The sequence below is a fragment of the Chelonoidis abingdonii genome, chromosome 1 (genome assembly GCF_003597395.2).
Source record: "Chelonoidis abingdonii isolate Lonesome George chromosome 1, CheloAbing_2.0, whole genome shotgun sequence".
Taxonomy (NCBI): domain Eukaryota; kingdom Metazoa; phylum Chordata; order Testudines; family Testudinidae; genus Chelonoidis; species Chelonoidis abingdonii.
Window position 1 is genome coordinate 166,386,343 of NC_133769.1, and position 19,124 is coordinate 166,405,466.

Below are 19,124 nucleotides of genomic sequence, written 5' to 3' on the forward strand. Positions count from 1 at the left end.
TCCCAAACAGCCTGTGCCCCCATCCACCCCCCCACTTCCTGCCCCCTGACTGCCCCCCCTCAGAATCCCTGACCCATCCTGCTTCTTGCCCCCTCACTGTCTCGCAGAGACACCCCCCCCAACCACCACCCTGGGACCTGTCCCCTGATTGCCCCAACCCCTATCCACGCCCCCGCTGAGTCCTGACAGACCCCCCGGAATGCCCACTATCCAACCCTCCCATTCCCTTTCCCCTGACCGCTCTCCCAACCTCTGCCCCCTCCCTGTCCCCGGGACTCCCTGCCCCTTAGCCAACCCCCCCGGCCCCTTACCCCCGGCTCCTCCCTCACCTGGAGCCTCAGCGCATCCAGGAGCTTCGCTTGACAGCGGCGTAGCGTGGCTCCAGTGGGGCCTGAGCTCCGCCTCGCTCAGAGCCACGTGGTCAGGGGGCGGGGCTGCGAGCTCCACGCCGAGCGGAGGGAGTTGAGCTCAGCCTGGAGCTTGGAGCCCCGCCTCCTGACCACGTGGCTCGGAGTGGGGCAGAGCTCAGGGGCCCTGCCGTAGCCACACTGCGCCGCTGTCCAGGGATGCTGCTGGATGTGCTGAGGCTCCAGGAGAGGGGCGGAGATGGAGTCGGGCTGGGGCAGGAGCCTCTGCCATTCTCGTGGGGTCCCCTGCGGAGCCCGGGGCCTGGGGCAAATTGCCTCACTTGCCCCCCCTCTCTGGGCAGCCCTGCCCAAACTTGAATGGTTAGTCATTGGTGCTTGTGATGATCTCTGCTGGGCAGATCAAGAACTGGACTTGCTTTGGCAGACAATGCCACATCTCCCTGTTCTGATAGTTTGGTAATAACTATCTCACAGATCTTTCCTCTATGTTAGACACATTTTTTTACTTCATTTGTGCACAGTTCAATGGGATTTCTGTGTGGCTCGAAATTCCTTGGATTTGTTCTAGCCCAGGAGTTGTCTGATGCTCCCGCAAGGTGGAACAAATGTTATTAGGCTGTCTCAGGGATCTCTTCCCTTCCCATCTGTGATTATGTGAGTCTTCTCCCCTCCGTGTGCAACTGAGCAACATCCTTGTGGCATCTTCAGCCACTGTTTCCATGGAAAGGTAATATTGGAACGGTATCTGATGTATTTTTAGGGTGTAATGGAGTTTAGCAGTTGGAAACAAGAAGTAGAGCTGACGCTACATGACCAGCCGACATTACATGGGCAGTCAATGCATGCTTTGTGGACCACAGACCACAGCTGGAAAATGGCTCTACAGTGTTGTATTTAAGGAGAAGGGAAAGATTCTAGAGCCTTCGTATTCTATTTATATCAGATTGACTGCATGTGATGGGAATTCTGTGATTATTATTGCGAAAGTAAAAAGTCTAGTCCATATTTACTCCAGAATCTGCTGACCTGAATGGCACTGATGTTTCAGTATTCACTAAGGGTGGATAGAGGTGGCAGAAATGGGTTTTAAGTATCTATCTATCTATCTATCACTGATCTCTTCACCAGTATAATCTCAACACCTGGAATGTTGTGTTGTAACTTTTTTTGTCTTAGAGTGACCTGTCCTGGAAATCTAACAATCCTTCTCATTTTGCAAAATTATATAAACTTGTAAGACTTGGGGCTGGGATTTTTAAAACATCCTAAGGGAATTAAGCACCCAAATCCCACTGAATTTCAGTGGTATTTGGACAACTAACTCCTTTAGGATCCTTTGAAAATTGCAGCCTACATATATCAAATTATAACGGATACTCTTCCTAGAAATACCTTACTCAGTCGCAATCTGTGTGTCTCCTCAGGTTTTTGCGTTACAGAGAGACATGGGCAATTTCAAAGGTCATGCTCTCCCTGGGAGTTTTTTCCTCCTCTTTGGCTTGTGGTGGTCAGTGAAGTACCCACTAAAATATGTCTGTCGAAAGAACAAGAATACTTGTTACCTTGGTTCCAGGGCAGGATTTCAGCGTCTGGAATTTATTGAGGGGATCATCAAAGCAGTATTTGCCCTGACTGGTAAGTAAGACTCTGATTTTAAAGAGACAGAATAAAAAGATGAGGGCCACACTAGTTAATATTTTTATCTTTACAGTTATCTATTTACTGTCAGTTTTATTATAGAGCTGGTTGTTTTTTTAAAAAAAACTAAAGCCCATGAATTAATGTCATAATAACAGTGAGGGTGATTAACCATTAGAACAAACTACCAAGGGAAGTGGTGGATTCTCCACCTCTTGATGTCTTCAGATCAAGACTGGAGGCCTTTCTAGAAAATATGCTTTAGCCAAACACAAGTTATTGGGCTCATACAGGGGTAACCGGGTGAAATGTAATGACCTGTGGAAGACATATATACCTAGACTAGATGATGTAATGGTCCCTTCTAGTCTTCTAGTCTATGAGTAATTGGAGTCACATTCAGTCATTCCATAGTTAAACTTGTTTCCCGTCTAAAGCTGAATTTTGAAGCCCCTTTAAGATCTGCACACTTTCACACATATCAGTTTGCCAGTTCAGGGGTTCGGACAGAGGTTGTGGTCCAAAGCTGTGGTTATTGACCTGGGGCTCTCATATGCAAACAGGCAACTGCAGGCAGGGTGGGCAGTGCTTGCCCTTTTTGAATGTACAGTACTACATTATGATTTCTGCCCATTGCTGTAAATGGGTTTTGAGAGCAACTCCGTGAGCGCTTCCCAGCTTTCAGATGTCACTGACTTCCACTGAATTATTAATATAACATGTGCATGTAGAATGCTGTCTATCTGGTGAAATTCAGAAGTGAAAATATCTACCCTTTTTTAAAAGAACCAGACCTTTTGAGCAGCAGAAGCACTACCTGAGATTGCCACTTCTCATTCTGTTATGAGATAGCTTAGAAACAAAGCAAAATGAAAGCCAGACTGATGGCTTACTGGACTAAGCAGCTGATTTGAAACCTTTGCCTCATTCAAATCACAGCACAGTCTAATTTAGCAGTTTTCCTTTAGGAAGTAGGTAAATTGAGTATTTGGGAGCTCACTGTGTGTAGTCTCAAGACTTAGATATTGAAATGGGGCCACAATGTTACATTTAGCTATTTGCTTTGTGGGGATAATAAAGATTCCATGGTATTTCTAATAAGACATGGGGTTTGTCCTCTTTAGCTCTGTCATGGTCTCCTTCCTGCTTGTCCCCACACTACTGACCTCCAGTTGGCTACTGCCCTCCACCCCAGAGATGGCTGCACTTCAGTGATGATGTATATGTACAATTATATATTATCTCCTTACAGAAAAATTCTCTTCTGATCCACCATGAGATCTGTAGAGCTGATACTATGTTAGAATGCAAAATACTAAATCAGTCCTTTCTTTTTTGCCGCAGCAATGTATTGTTTTACTGTATTTTAATTTATCCCTCAATCCAAAGTGTGGACAGGAAAGACTGAGGGAGAAGGAATGAAAGCTCCAGTGTTAGAGTATGTGGATGTGCATGGCACTGAAACAAATTTGGAAAAAATCTGCATTTGCTCTTTAATATAACAACTTGTATCCTGTAGGGGGATAGTGGGATCCATTATGCTACATACAATCTTCAGTTCAAAATATATATTTACATGTATAGAGTGTCTCAACACAAAGTGCTTCACAAACTACTGTGTGCACTCAAAATACCACTCAAATGTAGCCTTCACTGGGATGGAGGGTTGTAGCTACATAACTGTTTTCGGGGGGAGGGGTGTCCAAAAAAAGCAGCTTAAATCCCTACTTTTAGCAAAAAGTCCCATTGGAGCTTTAATTTCCATGCGCAGCAGAAAGATTCTGCTGCCTTTAAGGCATCATAGGAAAGATACCCAGGAAATCAACTAATTGCCATACCAATGTATATACTGTGTCCCTGCTGGGACTTGAATTTGTGGTTCTAATCTAAGGAATCAAGAAATGTTAAACCCATTCTTAAGCCCCTGTATACCCAGAGAAAAAGATTGTTAAAGATTTAGTCAGATGATCACAGACAATAGTAAACGTTTGATTAGAAAGCAGCATAAAGGGGTGATCTGCACTGTTAATGGCTGCATGATGCCAGGACAATAGCATGACTGGCCTGCTGCTGTTGAGTAAAGTACTGTCTTTACTGAATGGCTAACGACTTAAAATTTGTCTGTACCCTAATTATGCTCCAGTGTAGCCACCAATACTTCCCCTGTTATTTCATCTGCAGGTATGATAGCTGAGCAGTTTGTTCCTGATGGACCACATCTGAAGTTGTATAATTATGAGGAAAAACACTGGGATCACTTGATGAACTGGCAGCATGCCACCATGTATCTCTTCTACAGCATCTCAGGGCTGGTTGACGTTGTGGCTCATGGCACCAATGCATTGCCAGTGGCCTTGGATAGGATGATGCTTTCGTTAGCAGTTTTCATCGAAGGTGAGTTTACTTGTGTGTACGGACCCTGGAGGAAAATGAGGAGCCAATCAACTAAATATGTTATTATTTGTTATTATTAAAGTAGCAATTATTTGGACTGAACCTGAAGCCTAAGAGAGTTAAATCCTCAAATTTCAATAGGAGTTGGACACTTAACTCCCTTAAGCTCCTTTGAAAAATCTCAGCCTTGATCCGCCTAGATTTTAACTAAGTGTAGGGAAAACAAAATGAGTGTATTATCTCATCACCTTTGTTCCGCTTTGGAGACAGTTTAGTAATATTTTATGTTAATCCCATTTTTAATTAAGGATTATAGGGCAAATCTGCTCCCTGTTTCACAATCAGAGTAGTGGGCTGGGATTCGGGGAGAGTCACAGGGGAAATGTGAGGAATCAACTCCCTTTTCCTGCTGTCCTCCAAACTGGCTGTGGGGCAACAACTGAGCTACTTTATGGAGCTGCACCCACCTCAGTGTTATATGGCGATCAGCCTATATAACTATAACCCGACTATAAAAGCATGTATGTATATATGTACAATGACATGTCTTCTCCCTCCCTCCTTTTATGTCTTCCATATTATAGTACAAAGGGGCCTAATCCCAATTGGAGCCTCTAGGTGCTACCATAATATAAATATTGCCTTTGTGCATTTCTAAACTTAACTCACTATGGAATAAACATTTTAAAGGGCACTTGATACAGAGGGAACAGTTCACAGTTTCTAGTGGGAGATGAGGGGAACTGTTGGGTACCATTAAAACAAATGCCTGGTATTGTACTGTTGCCTCTTAAAAGATTGATCAGTTCCTATGTTATCATAGGTTTTCTCTTTTATTACCACATACATGGGCGAGATATGCTGGATTTTCATGTTCATCAGTTACTTTTAGTGGCTATCTTTGGAGCAGCTTTTTGCATATTTCTGGAAGTCTTCTTCCGCGGCAGCATTGTCCTTGAGATGCTCCGGACGAGTCTCTGCATTCTGCAAGGCAGCTGGCTCTGGCAGGTGAGTCAATGTTTCCAGCTATTAGGAGTCCCTCCTTTGATTGTAATACTTGCTTTATCCCTTTGCTGCTTCTCCATTGGCATGCTGGTGCTTCAGATGTGACCTACTATGCATTTACACAGTGCCTTTTATGCACAGATCTCAAAGCATTCATAAATAACGACTAATCCTGAATTTCCCTGCGAGGATATAGAAGTGCTTAATACACATTTTTACAGATGGGGAAGCCATTTTACCGGTACATCTGTTTTCCCAAGGCCAGATATTGACTCAATGAGTGAACTAAGAATAGAACCCAGGAATTCAGGTTCAGTCTTTTGCTGTAATGACTAAACATTCCCAACCCTGGAAAATACTGTATGAACTATGTAAACCAACAGTTACTTAGTGGTGCTACATAAATGCGGTGTTTTTTACAGATAAAGCAAGTCCACAATTCAGAAAATCTGCAGGAAAATTAATAAGTAAATGCTCATCAAAGTGCAGTCAAGGTAGAAGATGGAGGAAAGGCCATGTGAACAATTCATTGGCATTGCTGTAAAGAAGAAGGAAAGGGAGGAGTATCTTGAATATGTTGGATTGGTCCCATCTCTCTTTTTCCTAAAAAACATCTCAAGTGGTCAGTCTATATCCTGATTCATCACTCCAAGCACAGCTTGCTAGTTTCAAAGCTTTGGAAGTGGAACAGGTAAAACAAGTGCCCCAAACTTTAATCCTTCAGCAATATGGGCACTAGCATCAGTCAGGAGCATTACCTCATACAAGTCTAATAGACATTCCTATCACCATTTTGTCATTCCATACACTTAGTTGGTGTTTAGCAGACATACACCAATTAATTTGCTACTCTCAGGACAGTGTACTTGTGAGAGAAATGGTGGTAAATACTCATTGTATAAATCACTGCTGTCTAATAACAGAAGCAGGAATATCAGCAATCTTATGTTGGAGAACTGTGGTTGCTATAGTAACTTTTCTTTCCCTTATGTCTAGACTGGCGCCCCGACCCTCCCCCCCCCTTTTTTTAACATGTTGGCCAGACATGGTGAATGAAAATGTGTGGGGTTCTTTAGAAGAACTAGACTTTTAGCACCAAGTCAAATATTTAAACACTTGCACTAGCAAAAAAAGAAACTTTTCCATAATTGAGCTCAAGAAAAATGGCCAGTGTCTCAGAACTCACTGCTGTATTTTATTGTTCTGTGAGTTTTCTCTCTGGACTAAAAAGTTTTACAACAGAATAGTTAGACATAGTCATTTAGCTTTCCTGTCTATCTTGTCCTTGTTAAGACAGCTAACTGATTACAATACAAGGAATTAAATAGAAAAACAGAAGTGCTCTCAGATACAAGGGTGGCTTTTTTGACACTTGCATGACAGACTTCAACTCTATGTGTGGATTGAATACCACATACTGGCTGCAGAGTGGCAAATTTGTAAAAGATGAGCAGCTTTCCTTTTGTATTGCCAATGCCCTGATTAATCAGATTCTCTGCATGTGAAGCAAAATACAGTCAGTCCACCTCAAATGTTCTCAGCCAGTTGAGAACTGATGCTAGAGAGGACTAGATAGCCTAAGGAACCAGTACTGTTCAAGTGAAACCCTGGTCAAAAGTAACAGTCGCTAGCATCTGATTGCTGTTTGATGGCTTATGTGAAAATAGTTTGATCTCTTCTAGCTCCTAATAGACTGGTGTCCATGTCTCAAAAAGTCACCATCATAAGGAGCACTAGCTTGGATAAGTGTGTTAAATTTTTGTAATATTTTGGAAAGAAATCTCACTCGCTGTCTATAGAATACATACAGTTCTTATTAGTCTTTACTGATTTAATAAAAAGTGACACTGAAACTGTGCAAAGATGTAAGTTAAAGTCCCCTCTCTTGAAATGAATAAGTAATTAAAATCCAACCATTATTGTTTGCAATATAACCTGATTATTGCCCCCATCCTGCAACAGAATTTTATTAATAACCAGGCTTTTGGAGAAGGGGGAATGCTAGTGTTTGTGGGTAGGTGCATAATAATAGGAGATATACCAATCTCCTAGAACTGGAAGGGACCTTGAGTCCAGCCCCCTGCCTTCACTAGCAGGACCAAGTACTGATTTTGCCCCAGATCCCTAAATGGCCCCTCAAGGGCTGAACTCACAACCCTGTATTTAGCAGGCTAATGCTCAAACCACTGAACCATCTCTCCCCCCTAATCTTTGACTTTGGCAGTTTTCTGGCTGGTAGCATTTCCCACTTTCAGAGGACAGAAGGAGAGCCGCTACTCAGTCCTCTTGTACCACACAAGCATGACTCTCACAGGATCAGCTGGGCTGGTGCAGAGTTCCCCTTCATGGGAGCTAATACAGGGCTCTCTGGAATTGGCCCTGTATCTTTGATGGGATATATTCGTCTTTCAGCACTACAGTGCAGTTTTAGAACAAATCTAATTTAAGTATGATGCTGTAAAATTGTTTTGTTATAATGTTCTTAGATGTAATCTCCAGTACACTTAAAAAAACAATCTGCAAACATTTGCCCTGTGAGCTATGCCTGACATGTAATGCATGGTATGGCTCAGAACAAATGTCAAATGAATGTTATTAAATACATTTAATTTAATTACAGATTGGTTTTGTACTTTATCCTCCAAATGGCAGAGTGGAATGGAACCAAATGGATCACAATAATATGATGTTCTTGACAATGTGCTATTGCTGGCATTATGCCTTTGCTTTTCTCATACTTGCAGTGAATTACACTATTGTCAGCTGGTAAGTTAACTATGGAACTAAAACTTTGGAGAACCATGTGTCAGTTGTGCCGTGAGTGTAGGACTTTAGGCTCATGGGATAAAGTCGTCTCCCCCCCCCCCCCCCAAGATAAAATAAAGATAGGCTTTGCTTATTCATGGCCATTACATCACTGATCATTCCAGCAAAAGGGAAAATAAGTACTTTGTGAACAGAATGGTATTGCACCATGTTAACAGGCATCTCATGTAAATTGAGCTACTTTTGACATTGTTTGGAATTGCATTACAAAAATCAGAGCTGGAAAATACCTTCTAGAACAGTGGTTCTTAAGCTTGCAAGACTAATGTACGCCTTTCAGGAGTCTGATTTGTCTTTGACACCCCAGTTCCACCTCCGCTTAAAAACTACTTGCTTAAAAAATCATAAAAATACCAATGTGTCACAGCACACTAATGCTGAAAAACTGCTTACTTTCTCATTCTGTCTGTATGAAATTTTAGTTTGTACTGACTTTGCTTGTGTTTTTTCTGTAGCCTGTTGTAAAACTAGGCAAATATCTAGGTGAGTTGATGTACCCCCTGGAAGACCTCTGCGAACTCCCAAGGGTATTGTTGAGAACCACTGTTCTAGATCACTAAGAATCAAGATGGTGCAGTCCCTACAGCATGGTTACAGATAGTGCTTGTCATTCGGAGGCTATTGCACAGACCAAACAGATTTTATCATTAATATTTTCCCCTGACTAAATTTTCTTTTGGCCAGTTTTATCCCATTATTCCTAACTATAGCCATGTGCCTGGTCTCACAATGTTTAATCTGACAAAACCCCCACTGAAGTCCTGATTTTCTGTGGAATGGTATATTGGAGGAATCAGGTTTGATCACTGTGACAGCAGTGTCTAGTCCATCTACCTGTTGTATCATCTTCCTTGGTGTTTATACCCTTTGCCATTCTTGTAGGCAGTTATATCCCTGCTTGGTCATTCTTTGGCCATATTTAGTTCTTCCAGTTTTTCCTCATAAATCAGTCATTCTGGCTCCTTGATAATAAAAATGATTAACTTTGTGTCCCCTGTAACAATAACCAGATCAGCATATGACTCGTAGTTTAGTTTAGAATGTAAAATTACATGGCAAACCTCTTCTTTTCTTTCTCCCCACTGTCTCCAGGGTAGTTCGTTCAAAGATTAAACAGGCCCAGTCTGTGGAGATGGGATTACTGAAGACCTCCGAACGAGATCACGAATCAGAAGACGAAATCTAGTTTTGTATAAATTCTGTTTTACCACTTTGCCTTCTTTACCATTAAGATAATTTTTACCTCATTTCTAGACTAGTTTACCATCTTGTTTGTTCTTCATATAACTCGCTATGCAAGTGTCATCCATAAAGTACTGTATACTGCTACATAATTAGATTCTTATTTGCAGAGTGTAGGCCTTATATTAATGTGGTGTTTCCATTAGTACATTGTTCATCACATGCTTTAGTGGAAAAATATTTTCCTATTAGATGAACTTAGATTGGATGGGGTGACATTGTCAAGTAAAAATCAATTCAGCCCGTTAATAGCTGAGCAATGTGTTCTCCTCCTTCTATTGGAGAAACTGGTAAATTTCCATATATAAGTATGTCAAAAAAGCTGAATTTGCTGAATTGCCAGGCATGTACGTAAAATAACTGTACAGAACTTTAAAACAATGGAATAAGCATATTATTGATGGAGACCTACATCTGCATTGTCAAGAATATCTTTGCTTGTAGTTTCAAATGAAATTGCAAAAAACTGCAAATTGCAAACCCATGTAGCATTTATCTGCACAGTCTATCCTTTGTTCGTTACCACATGTGCTCTGCCAAACTTCTGCAAGGAGATCAAGTGAGTGTAGAAATGATCACTGGGATTGCTCATTATAAGGGGAAGTTACTCATTGCAGTGACTTGACATTCCTATCACTCTGTGCATTGACAAGCAGAACATTGACCCTACTTTACAGCCAGGAGCATTGGAACAATTTTTATAGTGGGGGGTGCTGAAAGCCTTTGAACAAAACTGTAAACCCTGTATATGATGGAAACCATGTATGTGGTTGTTACTACTACTTCAAGCCAGGGGTGCTGCTGCAGCCCTAGCACCCTTAGTTCCACACCCGTTTACAGCAAGTATAGCAACTTTCTATAGAGAGCCTGCTGTGTGTCAAACAGGGCAACATCAGGCGTCCAAGTTAATTCTGTACCCTAAATTCAGCTCCTTTCCCATACTGTAATCTAGTGGAATTTCAGTAAGGCACTGGAGCAGTCACATAACTGGATGCAGTGCACAAATCCACATGCTGTGCTCAGCAGTGGCAGCACATTACTTGGGTGCAGTCTGCAGCTGAGGGACCTGCTCTGTTCTCTCTGCTCTCTCGTGGAGGATGTTGATCATTGTAGAATAGAGGGCTGTATAGATACATGCACACAGTGATCATTTTAAAATCAACTCCGCAGGCTTCTTTGTGCATTTCTGAATGTATAGTAATTTGTAGTGTACAAATGATTCTGTGAGGTGCCAGGTTTCAACTCCTGCTGCAGTAAGGATACATTCCAGTATGAATGGTAGGATTAGGAAATGAATAATACATGGCAAAGAACTTTAGTGAGCCTTATTTCATGGAAGCATACTGCCCCCATGGGGTTCAATGCTTGAAGTACATCTGTAACACAACTCATTCTTTAAAAGCCTATAGTAGTTAATAGAGCATGACTGGACATCTGCCATTCAGCAACAATTACTCCTGGGAGAATTCTGCACCAAAAAATTAAAAATTCTGTTCACAATATTTTAAAATTCTGCATATTTTATTTGTCAAAATAATGCAATATAATCACTCTGGTTCCAATTATTTTGGTAATTTATTTAAACTACAATATAATGGATAGAGAATGGAGTGGGGAGCAAATCTCCTTGCCTAATAGTAATGTAGTTAGGTTTGACCCCTTATTTCAAATCAACAAATATAAGCAGCCATATGCTTAGTGTTACAACATAGGCAAGTGAGGGCAGGGGAATCAAACTCACAATTTATGTTGGCTACTGACCATCTCTAAAAGGACAGTAGCCAACCATTCATAAAGCACATTGTGATAGGAAATTTTTTCAGTACAAACATTTAGACCAGTTCTAATCACTAAAGCACCATCAGCATTTATAAGGCGATAGTGTCTTTTACCTTGGGCATTCTGGCTATGTAAAGAAGCATTAAAACTTTTACACCTGTTTTATACTCCTGGGGAAATTCACAAAGACAATGGGAACACTAAGCAGGCAGACTGCTACATTCTGCTTTGCCTGCCCCATGCCTGCCTCCTCAGAAACACCCCAAAGCCCTGCCCCTCCATGCTGAATGTGCTGCAATAGCGAGTGAGAGTGACAGGGTTAGGGGGTCCCATGGGCAGGGCTCCTGGAGCTAGGGTTAGGGGTCCCATGGCCAGGACCTCTGGAGCTAGGAATAGGGGTCCCATTGGCAGGACCCCTGGAGCTAGGGATAGGGGTCCCATGGGCAGGACTCATGGAGCTAGGGATAGGGGTCCCATAGGCAGGACCCCTGGAGCTAGGGTTAGGGGCCCTAAGGGCAGGGCCCATGGAGCTAGGGTTAGGGGCCCTAAGGGCAGGGCCCATGGAGCTAGGGATAGGGGTCCCATGGGCAGGGCTCCTGGAGCTAGGGTTAGGGTTCCCATGGGCAGGGCCCTTGGAGATTGGGATAGGGGTCCCATGGGCAGGGCCCCTGGAGATAGAGTTAGGGGTCCCATGGGCAGGGCCCCTGGAGCTAGGGTTGGGGGTCCCATGGGCAGGGCCCCTGGGGTGAGGGTTAGGGTTCCCATGGGCAGGGCCCCTGGAGCTACGGTTACGGGTCCCATGGGCAGTGGCCCTGGAGTTAGGGTTAGGGGTCCCATGGGCAGGATCCCTGGAACTAGGTTTAGGGGTTGCATGGGCAGGGCCCCTGGAGCTAGGGTTAGGGGCCCTATGGGCAGGGCCCTTGGAGCTAGGTTTAGGGGCCATATGGGCAGGGCCCCTGGAGCTAGGGTTAGGTATCCCATGGGCATGGCCCCTGGAGCTAGGGTTAGGGGCCCTAAGGGCAGGGCCCCTGTAGCTAGGGTTAGGCTTTCCATGGGAAGGGCCCCTGGGGCAAGGGTTAGGGTTCCCATGGGCAGGGCCCCTGGAGCTACGGTTACAGGTCCCATGGGCAGTGGCCCTGGAGCAAGGGTTAGGGGTCCCATGGGCAGGACCCCTGGAGCTAGGTTTAGGGGTCCCATGGGCAGAGCCCCTGGAGCTAGGGCTAGGGGTCCTATGGGCAGGACCCCTGGAGCTAGGTTTAGGGGTCCCATAGGCAGAGCCCCTGGAGCTAGGGCTAGGGGTCCTATGGGCAGGGCCTGTGGAGCTAGGGTTAGGGGTCCCATTGGCAGGACCCGTGGAGCGAGGGTTAGGGGCCCTAAGATCACGGCCCTTGGAGCTAGGGTTAGGGTTCCCATGGGCAGGAACCTGGAGCTAGGGTTAGGGGTCCCATGGGCAGGGCCCTTGGGCTAGGGTTAGGGTTCTGATGGCCAGGGCTCCTGGAGCTAGGGTTAGGGGTCCCATGGCCAGGACACCTAGAGCTAGAATTAGGGGCCCTAATGGCAGGGCCCCTGTAGCTAGGGTTAGGGTTCCCATGGGCAGGGCCCCTGGAGGTAGGGTTAGGGTTCCCATGGACAGGGCCCCTGGAGCTAAGGATAGGGGTGCTATCGCCAGGGCCCTGGAGCTAAGGTTAGGGGTCCCATGGGCAGGACCGCTGGAGCTAGGGATAGGGGTCCCATGGGCAGGACTGCTGGAGCTAGGCTTAGGGTTTCCATGGGCAGGGCACCTGGGGCGAGGGTTAGGGTTTCCATGGGTAGAGCCCCTGGAGCAAGGGTTAGGTGTCCCATGGGCAGGGCCCCTGGTAGTAGGGTTAGGAGTCCCATTGGCAGGGTCCCTTGAGCTTGGGTTAGGGGCCCTAAGGGGAAGGCCCCTGGAGCTAGGGATAGGGGTCCCATGGGCAGGGCCCCTGGAGCTAGAGTTAGGGGTCCATGGGCAGGGCCACTGGATCTAGGGTAAGGGCCCTAAGGGCAGGGCCACTGGTGCTAGGGTTAGGGTTCCCATGGGCAGTGTCCCTGGAGCTAGGGTTAGGGGTCCCATGGGCAGGGTCCCTGGAGCTAGGGTTAGGTGTCCCATGGGCAGGGACCCTGGAGCTAGGGTTAGGGGCCCTAAGGGCAGCGCCCCTGGAGCTAGGGTTAGGGGTCCCATGGGCAGGAGCCCTGGAGCTAGGGATTGGGGTCCAATAGCTTGGACCCTGGAGCTAGGGTTAAGGGCCGTAAGGGCAGGGCCCCAGGGGTTAGGGTCAGGGTTCCCATGGGAAGGGCCCCTTGGGCTAGGGTAAGGGTTCCCATTGGCAGGGCTCCTGGGGCTAGGGTTAGGGGTCCCAAGTGCAGAGCCCCTGGGGCTAGGGTTAGGATTCCCATGGGCAGGGCCCCCGGGGCTAGGGTTAGGGTTCCCAAAGGTAGGGCCCCTGGAGCTAGGGTTAGGGGTCCCATGGCCAGGGCTCCTGGAGCTAGGGTTAGGGGTCCCATGGCCAGGACACCTGGAGCTAGAATTAGGGGCCCTATTGGCAGGGCCCCTGTAGCTAGGGTTGGGGTTCCCATGGGCAGGGCCCCTGGAGGTAGGGTTAGGGTTCCGATGGACAGGGCCCCTGGAGCTATGGTTAGGGTTCCCATGGGCAGAGCCCCTGGGGCTAGGGTTATGGTTTCCATGGGGAGGACCCCTGGAGCTAGGGATAGGGGTCCCATGGGCAGGACCACTGGAGCTAGGCTTAGGGTTCCCATGGGGAGGGCCCCTGGAGCAATGGATAGAGGTCCCATGGGCAGGGGCCTTGGAACTAGGGTTAGGGGCTCCTAGGTCAGGGCCCCTGGAGCTACGGTTAGGGTTCCCATGGGCAGGGTCCCTGGAGCTAGGGTTAGGGTTCTCATGGGCAGGGCCCCTGGGGCAAGGGATAGGGTTCCCATCGGCAGGGCCCCTGGAGCTAGGGATAGCGTTACGATGGACAGGGCCCCTGAAGCTAGGGAAGGGTTCCTATGTGCAGGGCACCTGGAGCTAGGGTTAGAGGTCCCATGGGCAGGGCCCCTGGAGCTAGGGTTAGGGGTCCCATGGGCAGGATCCCTGGAGATAGGGTTAGGGGCCCTAAGGGTAGGGCCCCTGGAGGTAGGGTTAGGCTTCCTATGGGCAGGTCCCCTGGAGCGAGGGTTAAGGTTCCCATGGGCAGGACCCCTGGAGCTACGGTTAGGTACCCTAAGGGCAGGGCCCCTGGAGATAGTGTTAGGGTTAATATGGGTAGGGCACGTGGGGCTATGGTTAGGGTTCCCATGGGCAAAACCCTGGAGCTGTGGTTAGGGTTCCCATGGGCAGGGGCCCTGGAGCTAGGGTTAGGGGTCCCATGGGCAGGGCTCCTGGAGCTAGGGTTAGGGTTCCCATGGGCAGGGCCCCTGGAGATAGGGATATGGGTATCAAGAGCAGCGCCCCTGGAGCTAGGGTTAGGGGTTACATAGGCAGGGCCCCTGGAGCTAGGGTGAGGGGTCCCATGGGCACGGCCCCTGGAGCTAGGGATAGGGGTCCCATGGGCAGGGCCCCTGGTGCTAGGGTTAGGGGTCCGATGGGCAGGACCCCTGCAGCAAGGGATAGGAGCCCCAAGGGCATGGCCCCTGGAGCTAGGGTTAGGGGTCCCATGGGCAGGAACCTGGAGCTAGGGTTAGGGTTCCAATTGGCAAGACCCCTGGAGCTAGGGTTAGGGGGCCTATGGGCAGGACCCCAGGAGCTAGGGGTAGGGGTCCCATGGGCAGGACCCCTGAAGCTAGGGTTAGGGGCCCGAAGGGCAGGGCCCCTGGAGCTACGGATTGGGGTCCCATGGGCAGGGCCATTGGAGCTAGGGTTAGGGTTCTCATGGGCAGGGGCCCTGGGGCTAGGGATAGGGGTCCCCTGAGTAGGGCCCCTGGAGCTAGGGTTAGAGATCCCATGGGCAGGACCCCTGGAGCAAGGGATCGGAGCGCCAAAGCCAAGGCCCCTGGAACTAGGGTTAGGGGTCCTAAGGGCAAGGTTCCTGTAGCTAGGGTTAGGGGTCCCATGGGCAGGACCCCTGGAGCAACGGATTGGGATCCCAAGGGCAGGGCCACTGGAGCTAGGGATAGGGGTCCCATGGGTACGGACCCTGGAACTAGGGTGAGGGTTCCCATGGGCAGGGACCCTTGGGCTAGGGTTAGGGGCCCCAAGGGCAGGGCCGCTGGGGCTAGGGATAGGGGTCCCCTGGGCAGGACCGCAGGAGCTAGGGGTAGGGGTCCCATGGGCAAGACCCCTGGAGCTAGGGTTAGGTGTCCCATGGGCAGGGCCACTGGAGCTAGGGATGGGGTCCTATGGGTACGGACCCTGGAGCTAGGGTTAGGGTTTCCATGGGCTGAGCCACTGGAGCTAGGGATAGGGGCCACAAGGGCAGTGCCCCTGGAGCTAGGGTTAGGGGTCCCATGGGCAGGACCCCTGAAGCTAAGGTTAGAGGTCCCACGGGCAGGACCCCTGGAGCTAGGGATAGGGTACCCATGGGCAGGGCCCCTGGAGCTAGGGATAGGGATCCCACGGGCAGGGACCCTGTGTGACATTATTAATATAAACTGGGACCATATAGAACATGGGTTGCAACCAAGGTTCTGTAGTGGCACCAAATCCTATTTAAAGGGGGTCATATAAGGTGTCTAAGACCAGGTTACGGGTTACTGGTTATGATTATGCTGTCTGTATGTCTGTATCATTTTTATAGTGGAAGTTATGAATATTGGCTGTGTACTGTCTGTATTTCAAATTGGTGCTGCAGTTCTGGGTAACACCCCAGACAAGCTGGTGTCAGCTCAGCTTAGCCTGCTTGATGGCCCATTAAGGACTATTAACTACAGAATTGACCCATTGAGAGGAGGTGAATACGCCTTGTGACTCAGCAAGGTTTGCAGAAACTGGCCCATGGGACTGTAAACTTCATTCTGCTGTAACTTTCCACAGTAGGAACAAAGCAGTGTTCTTACGCCTGGAAAAGTCTATATAAGGCAAAGGCCTCATCTCCATTTTGTCTTCAATCCTGCTTGGTTCTGTGGATCCTGCCGACTACGCCACTGTGATGATGTGGTTCTGGCGCTCTCAGTTGGGTCCTGCCAGAACCACATTGTCACAGTGGCGTAGTCGGCAGGATTCACAGAACCAGGTCAATTAAGCTTTGAGGCAGAACCCCACACTATCCAAATTTGAATTTTTGTATTGAGAGTTTGGTTGGTTTAAGATCAGTGACCATGAGCCAGAAAGCATCAGCAAATGCAATGAACCTGCAAGCCCTCATGGACAGCCTGCAGTCTGAACATGAGCAAAAACTGACAGAAATTCGAAAGAGAGAGAAGCAAGCCTTGGCCCAACTGGAGAAAGAAGCTGCTGAGAGAGAAGAAAGAGCTCGTAAGGGGCGTGTGGAGCTGCTGGCTGCTGAGGAGAGAGTTCGACAGATGCAACAAGAAACGGATAGACTTCAGCTCCAAGTCAAAAAAGCAAGGGAAGAACAAAAGAAGCTGTATCCTCTTGAAAATCCAGTTTATAACTATGTTGATCTGTGGTATTACTCTGGGCTGTTTTCTGTGTTTAAACAGTTTTGCTATGGCCAGGGAGAGGGGAAGTCTAATCTGGTGGATAATAGCTGTTTGTCTGTTCAAGAAAGCAGTGTGTCTGTGAATGAAGTTTCTGAATGTCTGTCTAATGTCTCAGGAGTGAATCTGGAGTTAAATGAAGAGCAAAAAGATCTCATTGGGGAGGAAAATGTTTCTCAGGAGCAGAGTCAAGTAAATGGTCAGGTGAAAGCCCTAACTGAGGAAGGAAAGGGTAGATTTGTAATGGGAAATGAATTGTTAGCTAGTGCAGCTTGTAAAAGTGAACCTGAAATGGGTAACTGTGATTTGCTGAAAGTAGCTCAGAATAATGAAAAAAGCAGCAGCTTATCTGTTGAAAATGGCAATGTGCCTGGTAGGGAAAGTTTGAAGAAGCCTAGGCAGCCTTGTGAGCTGATGGCTTTGTCTAGTCAGCAGTTTGGGAAGACAGAGATAGTGGAAGATAAGTGTCCCTATCCCTTACCTGTTTCCGGTGTGGAGAATTGTGACAGTAAAGGAAATGTGCCTGTGTCTGTCAGGGGTATTGACTTGCCTATGAAGGAAGTTACCTTGGTCTCCAAGCAGTTGTCTGTGAACAGCCCTGTGTGCTGGGACAAGGGAAAGGAAAGCCCATGCTGTGTGTCTGGTAAAGGAAAATGTGTCTCTGTCTCTTCTGTGTCTGTGGAGCAGACAGAAGGTGCCTTTCAGCCTGTGATGGTTGAGGGTGATGCAGTTGTCTCAGAGTTGGTTCTGAATTCAACTAAAGCCCAGGGAGGGAATGGTCCCAAGTTTGTGTCTGCTGGGAAGAATGGCACTGTAACTGGGTTGCATCCAGTTAGTGTCTTAGCAAAATCCCAGAGACCAGACAATTCTGGTGCTTGTAAACCCCCTAACTAAACTACAGTGCTCTGAGTCCTCGAACCCAAACCCGAGATTCCTTGGATTCCATCCTCGAATGAGGGTCACATCACCCTGGCTCCCATCTTGACCGGAGTTGGCTCGTGTTGCTCGTATGAATCATGAACTATTGTAATCCCATTAGAATGATAGCAATTGTACGCCCTCTACGCGCCCTAAGCTATTTAGGCTCCCCAGTTGACCGACCACCACACGGTACACCCCCAGCAATTGAGGGGACATAGATATCAGACTGTACGAATACTATATGCTAAACTAAACCAATCAAACCCCAACACCCAGACGCCACCCCACAACTGCCATGACTCTTTTTTCCCTCCCCGAGATCTAATGACTGGGACATTGCCAATAACCTCTTTGCGCGTGTTATAAGTCCTCTATTTAGACAAAGTACTTCTCTAGATAACTACAAATTGACACCTGGGTCTGGGGCTTGGGGGCCTTTGGGATCGCGCGAGAGAACCTGTACTTAACTGGGGTGTTTGGCTCTTATTTCAATAGACCCATTCAATCACCAAGGACTTTGTGGAACTGCGTGGATGCTTGACTGGGGTAGACACTCTGAGTAGTCGCACAGCGCGAATATGCTTGTGTGACTGTCAAGTAGGCAGTGGGGTGTTGTATACCGGAAACTGAGTCACCTTTTGCCATGTGCTTGTTTTGGAGTTTTGCCTTAGAGGTGAATAAACCCCAGCCTTGGGCTGTGACGTGCCCTGTTTTAACCAATTGTTAGCTTATGGGTACTTGTGGGCACTTCCACCAAGTGGGGATCCCTAACTAGGGCACAATACGCCAGAACCACATGTCACAGAAGATTTGAACTGCTAATCCGTCGTAGCTCAGCGGATTAGAGAGTTCCTATTGGGCACGGGCCACTGGAGCTTAGGGTTGCGGGTTTCGATCACGCGCTGAGCAATGTGGCTGAGCTTATGGGGTGTAAGGGACAGCTACTAAGGGCACAAAGGGCCCCCCTGTGAAGCTAGGGTAAGGGTCCCCTAGGTGGGGGCCGATGGTGGCGCACCTGGAGCTAGGGTTCTGGGTTTGCTCCTTATAGGTGACAGGAGGCCTCATTGGAAGCGATAGGGTTAGCGTTCATACCATACCGTCGCTTAGAAAGCCAGTACCTTGGAGCTAGGTTAGGGGTCCCATGGGCAGGGCCCTGGAGCTAGGTCTAGGGGTCCTATGGGCAGGGCCTCCTGGAGCTACCCGGGTAATGCGGTTTCCAATGTGCTAGAGCACACGGACTAGGGTCAGGGGTTCCAACGGCAGAACAGGGACCTACTGTGTGCTAGGTCAGGGGCCGGCGATAAGGGCCACGCCCATGGAGCTAGGGTCAGGGGTCTC

The 19,124-nt window shown here is 47.8% G+C and overlaps 1 protein-coding gene across 1 annotated transcript in view; it reads left to right on the forward strand.

Annotated features, from left to right (window-relative positions):
* The window catches only part of TMEM45A (transmembrane protein 45A), a 35,488-nt gene extending 25,904 nt beyond the window's left edge, over positions 1-9,584 (forward strand). Inside the window, exons 2-6 of the mRNA XM_032781476.1 lie at positions 1,793-2,003; positions 4,188-4,400; positions 5,224-5,408; positions 8,026-8,171; positions 9,324-9,584. Of these exons, the coding sequence (XP_032637367.1) occupies positions 1,814-2,003; positions 4,188-4,400; positions 5,224-5,408; positions 8,026-8,171; positions 9,324-9,417 (828 nt within the window). The 5' untranslated portion in view covers positions 1,793-1,813 and the 3' untranslated portion in view covers positions 9,418-9,584. The remainder of the gene's footprint in view (positions 1-1,792; positions 2,004-4,187; positions 4,401-5,223; positions 5,409-8,025; positions 8,172-9,323) is intronic.
* The last annotated feature ends 9,540 nt before the right edge of the window (positions 9,585-19,124 follow it).